At 41.9% G+C, this 14,855-nt stretch overlaps 1 protein-coding gene across 1 annotated transcript in view; it reads right to left on the reverse strand.

Annotated features, from left to right (window-relative positions):
• The window catches only part of IGDCC3 (immunoglobulin superfamily DCC subclass member 3), a 104,626-nt gene that overhangs the window by 17,398 nt on the left and 72,373 nt on the right, over positions 1 to 14,855 (reverse strand). Inside the window, exons 7-9 of the mRNA XM_066589989.1 lie at positions 10,306 to 10,471; positions 6,591 to 6,838; positions 2,021 to 2,185 (exon numbers count right to left, since the gene is read on the reverse strand). Coding sequence (XP_066446086.1) covers positions 2,021 to 2,185; positions 6,591 to 6,838; positions 10,306 to 10,471 — 579 coding nt within the window. The remainder of the gene's footprint in view (positions 1 to 2,020; positions 2,186 to 6,590; positions 6,839 to 10,305; positions 10,472 to 14,855) is intronic.

Consider the following 14,855-nt stretch of genomic DNA (forward strand, 5'->3'; position numbering starts at 1 on the left):
AGATGTAACTTTCTGATGGGTGAGGTTCCAACCGCTGAGGTCCATCTAATCCCAAGAATGGGAGTCCCAAAGTTCCACACTTGAATGAAGAGGCAGAGATTGACAAGTGCTTGAATTCAGCTATTTCTAGCACCAAATTGAGAGAAGTGGAGAGGCAGTGTGCATGTAGATAAGGGATAAATTTCCGTCTTGGCCTAACCCCTTTAAAGACACTCTGTCACCATCTTTTTGCACCCTTCTCTAAGGGCAGCACAAGGTAGTGACAGTCACACTGATTACAGTGATATGTCAGCCGCGTGGATCTGTACAGTAGTTTTTGAGAAAGTCATATTTTATCGGTGGCAGCAAATGAAGTATTCCTGAATATTCATGAGCTGCAGACTAGCTATACCCACAACGACCTCCAGCCAATGATTGACTGTTGTCTACGTATTAGTGTATGTAGAGGGAACTGCCAGTCTTTGGCTGGAGGGTCGGGTGGGTGTAGATAGCCTATAGCTCATGAATATGCAGAACTAGTTCTGTGTCTGGGTGCTACTAGTAAAATGCAAGTTTCTCCAAAACTACTGCACAGATCCACACAGCAGTCATATTGCTGTAGTCAGTGTGACAGGCACTACCTTATGGCGCTCTCAATAAGGGCTGCAAAAAGATGGTGACAAATTCCCCTTAAGTCAGACCAAAATGCACCAAATGTATTAAATTCTGTGCAGTTTTCAATAAAGTTAGTACATTTTACTCTAACGACAATCACAGAAAACAGCCATATACTTACTCATTGTTTTTTATGTTTCTATATTTCCCCTTCTGTGATGTATTTATATTAGTGTAGGGACCCACTACAATGCAAGGAACCGTGAAGTGGTTAGTGGGCTCATGTATCTTGGCCAAAATCCAACTAATGCCTTGCATTTATTATCTATCATTCACATGCAGTGTGGCTTTAAGACTCCAGGGGGAGCCCAGGGTGGCAGTACCAATGTGGTTCACTGTTTGAAGCACAGGGCAACCCGCCAAACTATTATGGCGTCATTAATAGATTGCTGGTCTGCATGGTGCACTACATATATCAGAATGGTCTGGCACCCTGTATCCACTCTGTGTGGGATTATACACCAAGCAGCCACCCCCCTCTATATCAAGAGGCAGTGTGAGTGGGTGTCTCATCGGTGTCCTGCACAGGTGTAATTCGCTCCCTCATTTGGTAGTCAGCTACCTGCATGGTGAGGATGCATCTCAGTAAGTAATGGCCGTTTTCTGTGATTGTTTTCATGTTTCTATATTTCTCCTTCTGTGGTGTATTTTACTCTAACGAAGTTTAGCTTCAGACTAGAATATGGGTACTGCGCTTTTGGTAGCGCTAAACGCCCTGGCTACACTGCCTGAGTCAAAAAAATCAGTACTCCCTTTACAGGTGATCTCGCTGTCCCTGGGGGTGCTCTCGGAACTGGTCAGCTGGCGGGGGAACTTTTACTCTGGTGACAGGGATTTGAAATCCCTGTCTCCAACAAGTGATTGCTCTGATTGGCTGAGAGCCGCTGATTGACTGCCCATTCATCCAATCACAGCCAGCACTGGATGCGTCCAATCACAGCCATTCATTCATTGAATTGCTGTGATTGGACGCATCCATTGCTGGCTCTGATTGGTTCAGCCAGCTGTCACTCAGCGGCACTTAACCAATCAGAGCAATTGGCCAGCTTCACAAGGTCCTGACAGTGGCGCCAGAGACAGCAGCTTCACCAGCTAGGTGAGTATTGACTTTTTTCCTTTATCAGCATCCTTTGCTACGCTTTCAGCTGTGCTGAAAACGCAGCCAAAACGCTCGCATATCACATGCCAGCGCTGCTGAAACCGGCAGAATCTGCAGTAAATGCAGCGTTGAAAAACAGGTGATTTTTTTCACGCTGCGAGTGTGAGTGAAAACGCATGATTTATGAAACCAATGAATCTCAATTCACTCTGGCATGAAGGTTGTTAACTTGACCAATGTTCTCTCATTCACAAATTCTTCTCCTACCTTCTCCCAGAGTGCTTTGCACCACGCTGGCAGATGTTTTGCTTGCTCCTCTAGAAGTATACGCTTTTATGTAGAAAATGTAGCTGGTTGATGGTTCCAGATCAGTGACCGATTGCTGAAATGTATCCTTGCTTACAGCTTCTTGGTACTCCATTTGGACAGGGTCTGCAAATGAACCAGAGATATTCCAATCATATAACAATATGACATCATCAATTGTTTAGGACAATTTAGGTAAAGGCCCATTTACACCAGCCGATGATCGCTAAAAAAATCGCTAATTGGCGATCATTTTAGCGATAATCAGTGCGTGTAAATGTGCGCCCATCATCCATTTTCGGGCACTGTTAGCTGATCATTAAATTCAAGCTAACCTAAAAATCGTCATTCACTTTTATCAGAAGTCCTCCACAGGGGAGTGCTGATAGCATTGTTTCCCCATGGAGAACAAAGGATGTGAGCGCAGATAATAGCCTCGGGCTATTAACTGCATTCAGCTAAGGCTTCATTTGCACACTTAATTGGTACTTAAGTATCTGAGTAGCTACTTAATACTTTATGCTAAATGATCGCTCAAAGCTGTCACTTAAACTGTCATTTGAGCGATCTTTGAGCGATCATCGGCCCCTGTAAACCAGCCTTTAAACAAATACATTTGTTGAAAATGAAAATTATTATCCATTATCTTTCGTCTGTGTTGAGAAGTTGGATTTCATGATTTATTAATTTGAGGAAATTGGAAAAAATATAAGAGAACACTTAAAGGGGTTGTCCAGGACTTTTTGGATCTTTACCTATTGATGACATGACCTCAGAACAAGTCATTGTTAGATGATCGTGGGGGTTTGCCGCTCAGAATTCCCACCGATCAGCTCTTTGCCAGTGCTGCTGTCACTATGAACAGCGCAGGAGGCAGATGGCACTGACCATAGTACACTGTTCTGGGTTGGTATTACAGGTGCAGCTCCCATTTAATTCAATAGGAGATGTGCCTGTAGTAACAACCAGGGTCACTGCACTATGGTCAGCTTATCTGCACTGTTAATAGTGATAGCAGTATCGGGAAACAGCAGAAGACCCCCACCAGTCATCTGAGGATAGGTCATCAATAGAAAGAATCCAAAAAGTCCTGGACGACCACTTTAATCTCTCTTCTTTGTACTGGAAATTAGTGAAGCTCAGAGATTACAGGTTTCTACCTATGTTATCGAGTGACAAATCTACAGTCCTGTACTCAGATAAGGCTATAACATGTTGTGAATGCAGCCTAAGACCCCATTTACACTGACAGATGATCGCTCAAAAGTCGCTCAAATGACAGTTTGAGTGACAGTTTTGAGCGATCATCTTACATAGTCTATAGTAGCTTGGTAGCTACTTAAGAGCTATGCAGGTGAAGCGGGACACCACCACTATCACTCAGCGAGCAATACAGCTGTTTTGCATAAGCAAACCGCTGTATTGTTCTCTGCAATTACAGCTCAAGTCCCGCTGTGAACTACCAGCAGGACACAGGCTGTAAGAATCTTATCAGTGCTGCTGACTGTGATAACAGCCTGCACCGCTGATAAGAGTTCATCGCTCAATTCTAGAAAACTAGAATTGAGCAAGGAACGAATCATGCACAAAAAACTGCATGATGTCTGTGCATTTAGACGCAATGGTTATTGCTCAAAAGACGTCTTTGAGTGAATTTTGAGCGAGCATCATTGGGTCTAAATGGACCTTAAGGACTCATTTACAAGAGCACACATACCCTCTGTATTACATGCACAATTCTTGCGCACATACTACACAGTGATTTCAATGATTTCATTCACTTTGAGCGTATTTTTTCCCGCAACATGCGATCTCATGAAAAATTAGGTGGGATGTTCTATCTTGGTGCCTATTACACACCGTAAACACCCATTGAAATTAATGGGGGGGGGGGTGTAAAGAAGCAGAAAACCTACAAATTTTCTGCATATTACACGCAAAATCAATGTGATTTTGTGTGTTCTTTTTTATGCACGTAAATATGCTACATATGTATGCGAGGAAAAAGATTGCCAACCAGCAGAAAAATGCAAGGCAACAGCATACCTTATATTGTGTATACACTGCGTATTTGCACCCCCTATAGGTACCCTCCTGCAATTAATTTCTAAGCTGCCATTAATAAATGTGGCAATGTCCTTGTACTTTATAGACCCAGTTTATAGAAAACCTGCCTAAAATAGAGAATTCTGATGCTAAATTTATATGTTTCAATCAGAACCCAGTCAGACTATCAGCAATGTAAAACACTCTACTGTATACATAGGAGTAATAAAGAATAGAGGGATGTACTTGTTGTATACGCTGGTATTCAGAGTAGAAGTAGGAGTGGTGGTGGCTGTGGATTGCTTATAATTAAATGAGGCATAAAAAGTTTTTAAAAAATCATTATAATACACCAGTAATAGCAAACCAAAGTGCTGACGGTGCCTACAGTTCAGTAGAACACAAACAATACAACTGTTATGCCATTGCAGCTGCAACAGTTATAGAATTTGGGGCCATCTGAAAAAAAAATCACCATTAGTAAATAATATGTTAAATTTGTCCTCAATTTAATGGAATGTGCTTAATGCAAATTGCCCTAATGGTTTTGGTGATTACTCCAATTACATGTAAATCAGAGGCATAAATATGTATTAGAGAGCAGTATGAGGGAGCCGCATGTCTGATCTGGCTAGAGTGACAGGTTAAGCTCTTAGCTACCAACTACTTACTACACTTTATAAGGCAATTAATTGCAAATTTCATGTACTAAATCCTTAAATCTGGCAAAGTGCTTGATGACTCGATGACTTTCCGTATTGTGGCTTCCTGCACTTTGCATATTATACAATGAAGACAGGGAAAAATCCAATATTTTCACTTAAAATGGAAACAAATATTACATAGAGAAAGCATTTACAGAATCCTGATGAAGTTGAATCTGTATTATACACGATTAGTCATACGATTAGTGACAAACAGAGAGGACACAGGGCAGTTGCAAATGGACCTGGGTAAGTTGGGGGCAGAAAAGTGGCAAATGAGATATAAATAATACTGATAAATATAAGATTCTGCATATGGGCAGAGAAAATACATGTCACCATTACATGCTAAATGGGAAAGCACTGGGTAACACGGACATGGACTGGGGAGTTTTAGGTTTCCCAGTAATTGTGGCACTGGGGGATGCAGAGTACATAAAAAAATAAGCAGAGTACTCACCTTCCCCTGCCATGATGCTCCCCCAACGGATCTTACTGCGCTCCAGTCTTCTGTTTGCAACAGAGGTAGCGTTCACATAGGTTGTTTACCCACTGCAGCCAATAAAAGGCCCAGAGGGATGTCACTTATGACGTCCCGTAAACCTACCAGGGTTTTCTATGTCACCTGCGCGGGTGACATCACCTTTCATATGCCGCAGCGCTAGACATCTGAAATGGCAGTTCAGCACTGCGGGGAATGTGCTTATTTTGAGTACAGATGCCCAAAACTATATAAAATAAATAATTCCAAAAACTTCTTTAACTGTAAATTTAACTGAAGCAACCAGTGTCAGGCAGCTGCTGCCAAGGCAATTGGGATCATGGGATGCATCAAATAGATATACGAGAACATTGTTCTTCCTCTTTACAAGTCACTGGTCAGACCACACATGGAATATTGTGAACAGTTTTGGGCACCGGTACTCAAGAAGGACATATCAGGGCTTGAGCGGGTTAAAAGGTGGGCAGCCAAAGTAACAAATGGAATGGGTGGACTACAATACCCAGACAGGTTAAAATTGGGGTTATTTAGTTTAGAAAAATGACGGCTGAGGGGCGACCTGATGACTATGTATAACTATATCAGGGGACAATACAGAGATCTCTCCCATTATCTATTTATACCAGGACTGTAACAAAGGAGCGCCCTCTATGTCTATAGGACAGAAGGTTTCTATGCCAACATACAAGGGGGTTCTTTACTGTAAGAGCAGTGAGACTATGGAACTCTCTGCCTGAGGACGTGGTGATGGCAAGCTGGATAAAAGAGTTTGAGAGGCCTGGATGCCATTCTTGAGCGTTTCAATAGTACATGTAATAGTCTCTAATTACTTCAGAAGGATTGGTGATCCAGGGATTACTCTAATTGCCAGAGTTGGTATCGGAAAACAATTTTTTCCCTGAAATTAGGAAAATTCACTTCTACCTTATGTTTTTTTTGTCTTCCTCTGGATTGATATTGCAGGATATTGCTTGACAAAGACCCCAAGAGGGTCGAAACGTTGCAGTCTTGATGGAGGAATAAAAAGTATAAGAAAATTACTATGCCTTTTATGCTGCCATCGTTCTTCTACGTATATTGGATTGTCTAATCGGGGGGCTTGGTGGCTCTGACCCCCATACCTTGGCGAGCATATTATGGACTTTTGAGTTTAATTTGAAAATCCTGAAGTGTGCTGTGAGTTGCTGCGGTTGCATTGATATTGCAGGATAACAGACTGAACTGGATGGACATGTGTTTTTCTTTAGCCTTACATAACATGTTAATTTGTGGCATGTACCTTCAGTTTTGCGGATGTGGACCACATATCCAATTATCTCCTGGGTGTTTTCCATCGGCTCCTTCCACGATACCTGGATGGAGGTTGATGATATGGTGGTGGCAGTGACATCTTGTGGCGCACCGGGTAGTCCTTCTGCCCATATTACAGAAAGCCGGGCACTAGCCTGGCTGGAACCCGCACTGTTCTGTGCTATGCACTGGTAAATTGCCTCATCCTCCTGACTGATCCCAGAAATGGTCAGAGAGCTGAGAAAAGAAGAGTCAGATTAGTGAAGCCAAAACAGTGAATGAGGAATAGCATATTCATATTAGATGAAGGTTGACATTTTGAAGGAATAAATAATAATGACAATGAATACTATTAAACAGAGATTCCCATCTCAGACTTTTATGGGATTTCCACTGGATATTCCATAAACGTCTGATAGATGTGGATCCCACCTCTGGGACCCACACCTATCTCGAGATCTGACTTCCCCTGACCCTACCTTGGCTATATGAGGTGTTCTGTATTAGTATACCAGCAAGTATGGCTGCCTTCTGTGAAATGTGATAAGTTACAGAAACAAGTTTCCATACTCCCAGCCAACCTAAATGCAGCGTATATATGAGTGTCCCTTATCTCTGCCATGATGGACTGAGATGGGAATACCCCTTCCATTTTAAAAACTTGATAGACATGGAATTGGGTAAGAAGCTACCAATGGGCAAGAGTATAGTCATGGATGTATAAATACACTGTGACTTATGCTAAGCCCTGATGCACACAACCTTATTATAGATCCTTACAACCTCTACGTTCATTGGAGCTATAATACGAAGGCATATAGAAACAATTTCCTTCGGCTGCCATATGGCTGAGGTATGTACATGGCAGAAGCTATGGTTCTGCCTGGAGACACTATAAGTAACATGGAGCCAAAGGAACTCTATGTGCCTTCCCTATAGGGAACATGCCTAGAGCTCTACCACATGCATGACCTCTAACTCTATGTCTTGAAAAGCAGGCTATACACATAAGATTAATGTCAGTTGAGCCCAACCCTTTTACAGAATCAGCCAACCGTCTAATGTGTATGGGGGTCTCTTCCCCAACTCTTCCCCGATAGCAAATGTTGGTCAAAGAGAAGGATTGGGCAGTGGTATTTCAACATGCCTGAACCCTTTGTCCTCAGAGAAGGTAAGCCGCTACTAGAGAATGAATAGCTATGGGCCGAATGAGCATTTGGCCAACAGTTATCTCATGTCTGTGGCCTGATCAAGGTTAACGCTCCACAATGAATGAGCGGTAACTATAACCTTACAGTTCTATGGGATTAGTTGTACTGTTTTAAAGCCACAGTGCATAAAAGTAAAAATCCACCACCGGTCAGTAAAAGATTGGGTAAGGGGATACATCCATTCCAGATTCTTAAGAATGGACATGGCAGGTCCTGAGACATAAAGTAATGCCCTGACTTCTTACAAATGACAGCCACTGATCATGTTGTCAGCTAATAGTGTAATTTTATGCAGGGCATTAACCTCCTTTTGTGTACCCAGACACTGCATCTGCTTGTCCCCCCTTTGTATCGGCATTACAATGATCTGTCTGGATTTATCCTATGTATTAGGTAATGGTTTGGCTTGATTAAATTGCAGAAGTATGGTAGCCTTTCATTAATCTTGGTTAACCTTTTTCCATGGGCAATAGGAAAGGCTACAGACCTCTCACTTCTTGGGGCATTGAGCAGACCCACAATCGAAACATGACATCTCTTTTCTGTTTTTTCTTTACTGCGGCTTGTCGTTAGTAAACTTTACTTGGGACGGCATTTGTTTTAACCTACTCAGTGCCAACAGTTTGTTCATCATCGGCAATAGACTTTTGAAATTATTCAGTCAAGGGGTTAAGTAGCTAAAAGTTGAAGTCAGGGACCCTTCTGGCTGGAGGCCCCTTTCTATTGAAATGAAAGACTTTAATTACCATGATGAGGGTGGGGGGATCAATACAGCCCAGTGCCCTGGTTACTTGTTGCCATAGTGATGTCTCCTGGATACTTCTGCCCCCCCCCCCCCCTTCTTTTCCATCGTCCAGGATTACAACCACCTCCCGGGCTGGGTATGACCCTTGAAACTGGAGCAGCTTATAGCGTCAAAAAGCAAGATGACAAACCTAAGTGGGGTCACACTGTTCAAGAATAGTAATTCCCCGGGGATCATAAGATTATGGATATCCTATAATAGCAAGGCTGGATTACTATAGAAAGACTGTCTCAGCTATCATGATACAACTCCTAGGAGAAACATAAAAAGGAAATAATACAGTATACAGCAGACTAGATGGACCATGTGCTCTGTTTCTACCGTTAATCTTCTATGTTTCTAAGCGCCCTTTTACATGGAACGGCTATCGTTCACATTCTTGCTGGATCACGGAAATATGAACTATAATCATTCAGTTTAAACGATACCAGCGAATGAACGACGAATGATAATTATTATAATTGATTTATCGTTCATCGTTCAGTTTCTGCAGGCATAAAAACTAAATAACGATCGATGTTTTGTGAACAGGCAGTCATTTCTCTATGAACAACTGCCTGTTTACTGTGAATGGAGGCAGGCAGGCCAGAGCGATGTCCATCCCGCGCCGGCTACATTCCCTGAGCGATCATCGTTCCTATGTGAAGGCACGGGAGTAGTTACCGCCGGGACAACTGTCGAGCACTTATGCAACTGACAGTTGTCACATTTAAAGGGACCCTAAGGGCTCTTTCACATGAGCGCATGTGCAAATGTACACACTTCAGTGCCATGTGTTTGAGCTATGAACAAGGTTGGTTTGCTCGTGTGTCTGCACATTGTACTGTACTTTTTTGCGTATGCAGGGCATGTTCATATGTGCGTGCAACACACTCCAGCCTTGATTTAAAAAAATATTTCGCCTAATGAGGTCCAGATGTGTTTTTCCCTGCGGTTTTGCGTTATATTTTGCGCATCCCTTTGTGTAGTGCATGCACATTTGTGCAACTTCCAATAGACTTCTATGGGGCCCTTTGGTGTGTAAATGAGCACAAAGTGTTCTGGGTTTTTTGTGTGCGCATTTTTTTGCAATACCCTCTGTGTATTTGTGGCGGCGATAGCATGCGCCCGCTCAGCTGATCTTGTCAGGGACCCGAGCAATGGACCCCAGCCGATCAACTATTGATGATCTATTCTGAGGATAGGTCATCAGTAGTATTCTCCCTGGAAAATCCCTTTAACGTAACAGTCTCCCTATAGTTTACATTACGATAACACTACTCATAAATGTAATCTATACCCACTGATTTATGTCTGAATATTGCTAAGGGCTCTTGCACACTTGCGTTTTTCCTGCGCGTTTTTTTCACGCGATTGTCAATGGGACTTTCTAATGTTAAAAATGCATCGCGCAAAAATTGCAAAGCACAAACTGGCAATGCGTTTTTAACATTAGAAAGTCCCATTTACAATCGCGTAAAAAAAACAGCGCTATCGCGGGAAAAAACGCGCAAGAAAATGCAAGTGTGCCGGAGCCCTAAAACAGATAAAATATTGGTAAATGTAAAAAGGAAAAATGGCTTTTGAACTAAGATCAAGATCTAGACCAATGACTATTACTTCACCTACATGAAAAAAGCTTGGGTATGCCCGCACTTCCTTACTTGTCCCTTCTGACATTTGCATTTTTCGTGCATTGTTTTTCTTACCTGTTATTGTTTTTCAGCTTGATGTGCCCCCTGGGTTCCAACTCCTGCCCATTCTTCAGCCATGTGATTTGTGGTGGTGGCTCTCCTTGGGCCAAGCATGTAAAAATCGCTGTAGTGCCAACAGGACGGGAAATGGACTGTGGATGTTGGACAAACTCAGCAGGAGCTGCAGAGGACAATATGGTATTATTGGTGACTATACTCGAAATATTACGCAGTAAGAATACCTCAATACGGACAAGTTGTAAGATGTTTTTATGACATAGTAGGAGACAGGGAAAAGTAATTTCCTAAACTTTTCGGAGACTAGTCTATTGGGGCTACCAGGCCTGGATTGGGATGTTACACAGAATTTTGCTGCTGTTTGATACATGCGATTAGGGGACACTACTGGCCCCATACCAATACAGAGATTACCAGCAATAACGAAGTTCGGAAGCAGCTGCATGCAGGCACTTGCATACTGACATGCTCTCCAATGGGCATTGTCTTTTAGGGGTTACTTATACCCTGTGGGGTCAGCATTTACATCTGCTAGATCTGTACAGTGATTCAGGTATTAGTGATTTCGGCCAGTGCACATATATAGTGAAGTGTGGCTTTTTCTGTTGTTTTTAGTTTTCTATCTGTGCAGTTTTACAGGAGTCGCTTAGAGCCAGCGGCTTACACCCCTAGAGGTGCTGGTGTCAGTTGTTATTTGTTGGTAATACATTATTTGCTTACCTCTAAATCCCTTGCTGCACCTGCAACAACATTTTACAATGTTTACAATGCTGCAGCCATGACGTTTTCTCACCCTTGCTGATTGCTACAATCACATTTGGTTACAACACATCAGGACTTCAACAGTGTTAACATAGACCATAAGGAGCCTACAGAAGAGCTGGTGTGTGGGGAGAATAAACAACTATTCTAGCTGGATGACTATAGTATGGCATAATCTTCATTTACGTATTTTTCAGATCATATAGGCTTAACCCCTTCAGAACATGGCCACTTTAGTTTTTTTATCCTCGATTAAAAATAATAATAATAATAATCATAACTTTTATATTTTTCTGCCACCTGAGCATTTACAATAGTGATATTTTGGGGGAGGAGGGGGTTTCAGTGTGGCAGGAAGAATTACATGTCAACTTTATTCTGTAAGTTAGTGTGATTTTGGTGCTACCAAATTTATTTAGTTTTTCATGTTGCACTACTTTTTTTTTAGTCCTCATAGAGAACTTGAACTTGTAACCATCTGATTGCTTGCACAATATAATGCAACACTTCAGTATACGAGGCAGTACAGAAAAAAAAAACTGGAAGTGTCTTCTGTTGGCCAGGCGTTACTAGTATAGGTTTCTTCTGTTGCTAGGTGAATGTCCGTGGAACCATTCTGAGGCGGTGTGCCAACTGACGAAGTGTGGGAAGGTTGCGTTCAGCTCTAGTGGTTTTTCTCTTCTTTAACAGGTTGATCAGATTTTCGCTTATTTTGTGATGGCTGATTCATATGAAAAACTGTGATGTTTTGTGTCCTTTTCCACTGCTCAAAGCACTCATAAAAAAGGGTTGCACGGAGCGAGATTGGGTGACTACAGAGGATAAGGCAAGGGTGCCATGCCGTTTTTTGTCAAAAATTGCTTAGCACTCAGCGCTGTGTGGGCAGGTCCGTTGTCATCATTGAAGAACCAGTCACACGGAATTTTGAAGCATGAACTTACAGTTTAAAAACTCATTAACACATGGTAATTAGAGTATATGAACAACTGTTTGTAGCACTGGTGTAACTATAGGGGATGCAGTTGCCCATAAGGCCTCTCTCCTCCATATAGGGAGCCCAGTACAGGTTTTGCATTGGGGCCCAGGAGCTTCAAGTTACGCCTCTGCATTAAGGGGTTAAGAAAAGTTGGGGGCCCCAAGATAAACTTTTGCACCCGGGCCCATGAGCCTTTAGCTATGGCCCTGGTTTGTAGTAATAAATGCCCTGTATAAATTTGCAAGCCCATTAATGATTAATGTGAAAAAAAATCATTATAACATGTGAAAAATTGTCGTCTATATATCAAAATTAACATTCTGATTTGTGTGATGTGGATAAATTGTAACATGTAAATAGGTGTCCGGCTGTGCTACATTATTAGTCAAACGTGCCAATAATAATCTTCAAAGCACAACAAGTGGTAGTTATACTGGAGGAAACTATGGGTTTAGCTTGGAGGGTCTAGTGGGACATGTACTGTACCCTATGTACTAAGCAGCAACTCTACCTTGGCGAGGTTAGCAGGGTGCATACATATAGGGCTGGGGCAGTGAACTAACTGGATCTTAACCTCGGATGAGTAAAAACCTCAGTAAACATCTGTCTTAGGGCGCCTACCCACTTGCATTGCTGATTTTCGCGACGTTTTCATGCGTTTTTTGCGCGTTTTTCGTGGCGTTTTTTGCAGCCCTCCATTGACAATCATGGGTGCATTAAGAGAAAAATAATGAGACATATGCAACTGACAGTTCCTATGTGAAAAAACCCCACCAAACGGGAAAAAAAACCCAGATGGACAAGAACACATTCTATACTAATTGCTCTTGAGAAAAAACGCAAAACATCGCAGGAAAAAAAAATCGCCAGTGGGTAGGCGCCCTTATGGTCTTAACAATTTCAAGGTTCAGTTATCTTGGTGGTGTAAGGCTACTTTCACATCTGCATTAGGGGTTCAGTTATGGGAACAGGAAAGGGGAACCTCCTGACCGAATGGATCTATCTTATGATGGAACCAAACAGTATCAAACAGATCCCATTGACTATAAAGGGGTCTGTTTGGTTTCCGTTCAGCTGTCTGGCATTTAACCGGACAAAAAGAGTCCTGCATGCAGGACTTTTTCTTCCAGTGTTTCGTGCCAGATCTGCGATGGAACCTCCAAAAGGAGGTTCCAGCACAGATGTAAAAGCAGCCTAAGAAAATTGCAATATGTAAATGAGCTTTTCAAGTGCAATTGTGATAGAATTGGTCTTTATTTGTTCCCAGTGCCTCATTAAACCTAACATTTCTCTTATCTCCATTTGCTGTGCAGTTGAATACCGTCTATTGTTCCCCGTGAGCAGCTGTTTCTGCAAAGAGTGTTCTTCATTTGGATTGTTAAAAAGAAGTCCAGAAAAATGTCTGCCCCATGGTTACTACTTTTACCTCTCCTATCTCCAGCTATGGGAACCTGCCCAAATTTACATACATGTGTGTGATGGATCTTTACAGCTCTTTAATTTAAATGGTGATAGCCTGCACAACAATAGCATGGAAGCATAAAATAGAGCAGGGAATAAGATTGATAGCGCTGAGGGTGTGCTGCACAGCAATGCAGGGCTTTGTCAGTACGAGAGCAAACAATAAAAGGAGTATGCACAAGACAGAATGAAACATGAAGAAGTTGTGGCTACGGTGCTTTACAGTAACCATTATTATACGGACAATACTCGCGCACTCAGCATATCAGCGGGCTCAGCTCTTCATTGGAAAATTTCAAATGGGAATTTTTATTTGCTAAAGGCAGGCAATACAGAAAGATGCTGAGTAGGGAAGTGGGAGGATACAGGGGACTGAATGCACAGATTACTCCCTTTGTCCATGCCCTGTTCCTTTCTTTCTACAAGGAATAGCGCTGCTGGGAAAATTCTGAGACTTCCATAGAAGAACTTAATAGGGTCAATATATTAACACAGTCACTGCTGATGCAATCCCGTCTGGCCTTCAATCTGTTGCGTACATTACTTAGCAGCATTACTAATTTAATGAAAGAGAAAAGAGCAGTGAAACATACAAATGTAATCACTCTACCATGATCGACCTTCCCTCCTACCAAGACAAAGCACGACGCAGAATTAGCTCTTTATTTTACATGGGTCACTTAAGAATCTCTGAATTATTGCATGTAGAAAACACAAAAGTATGTTTTAATCTGTAACCCATAGGCATACGTTGTGAATATATCGTTGATATGTTTATAATAATATGCACATGCATGGAGGATTAGATAGGTGTACATAGTTTACCATTGGGGGTTCATGGATTTGGAATGTTTTAAAATAATAATTACTTATGAATGTTCCATACCAACTTGCAGTCTTTAGGCTTTGTGAGTAAGTAACATCTCCAAACTTTGGAAAATTCGCTAAATCCACCTCTTATGATAAAGTAAACTTTTTAAAAATACTTTTTAGCTTCTTTTATTAGGTACATTGTGAGGTTTTGCAACCCGTTGAAAAAGCTATATCCATGTGCAGATACACAGCCATACATTTGCATAGCTACAGCAGACACTCCGATGTCCGAGCTCTCCTCTGCATAGTGTTAGAAACATGGTTCGGACCTCGACCGGCATGGGAGCTATGCAGGGAAATCTCAATGTCGAACGAGGTCCAACACTGGATTGGAAAGGGTTAAAGCAGAAACGTTTTTTCTTTTTTATTTTACAGCTCCTCTGATGAAAATGCAAAACTGAAAACACAGACGTTGGTGTGAACGAGCCCTTACCCTGTGTTTGATCCACTGGTGAGCTGTCTATTGATCATTAAA

The sequence above is a fragment of the Eleutherodactylus coqui genome, chromosome 2 (assembly GCF_035609145.1).
Source record: "Eleutherodactylus coqui strain aEleCoq1 chromosome 2, aEleCoq1.hap1, whole genome shotgun sequence".
Lineage (NCBI taxonomy): Eukaryota > Metazoa > Chordata > Amphibia > Anura > Eleutherodactylidae > Eleutherodactylus > Eleutherodactylus coqui.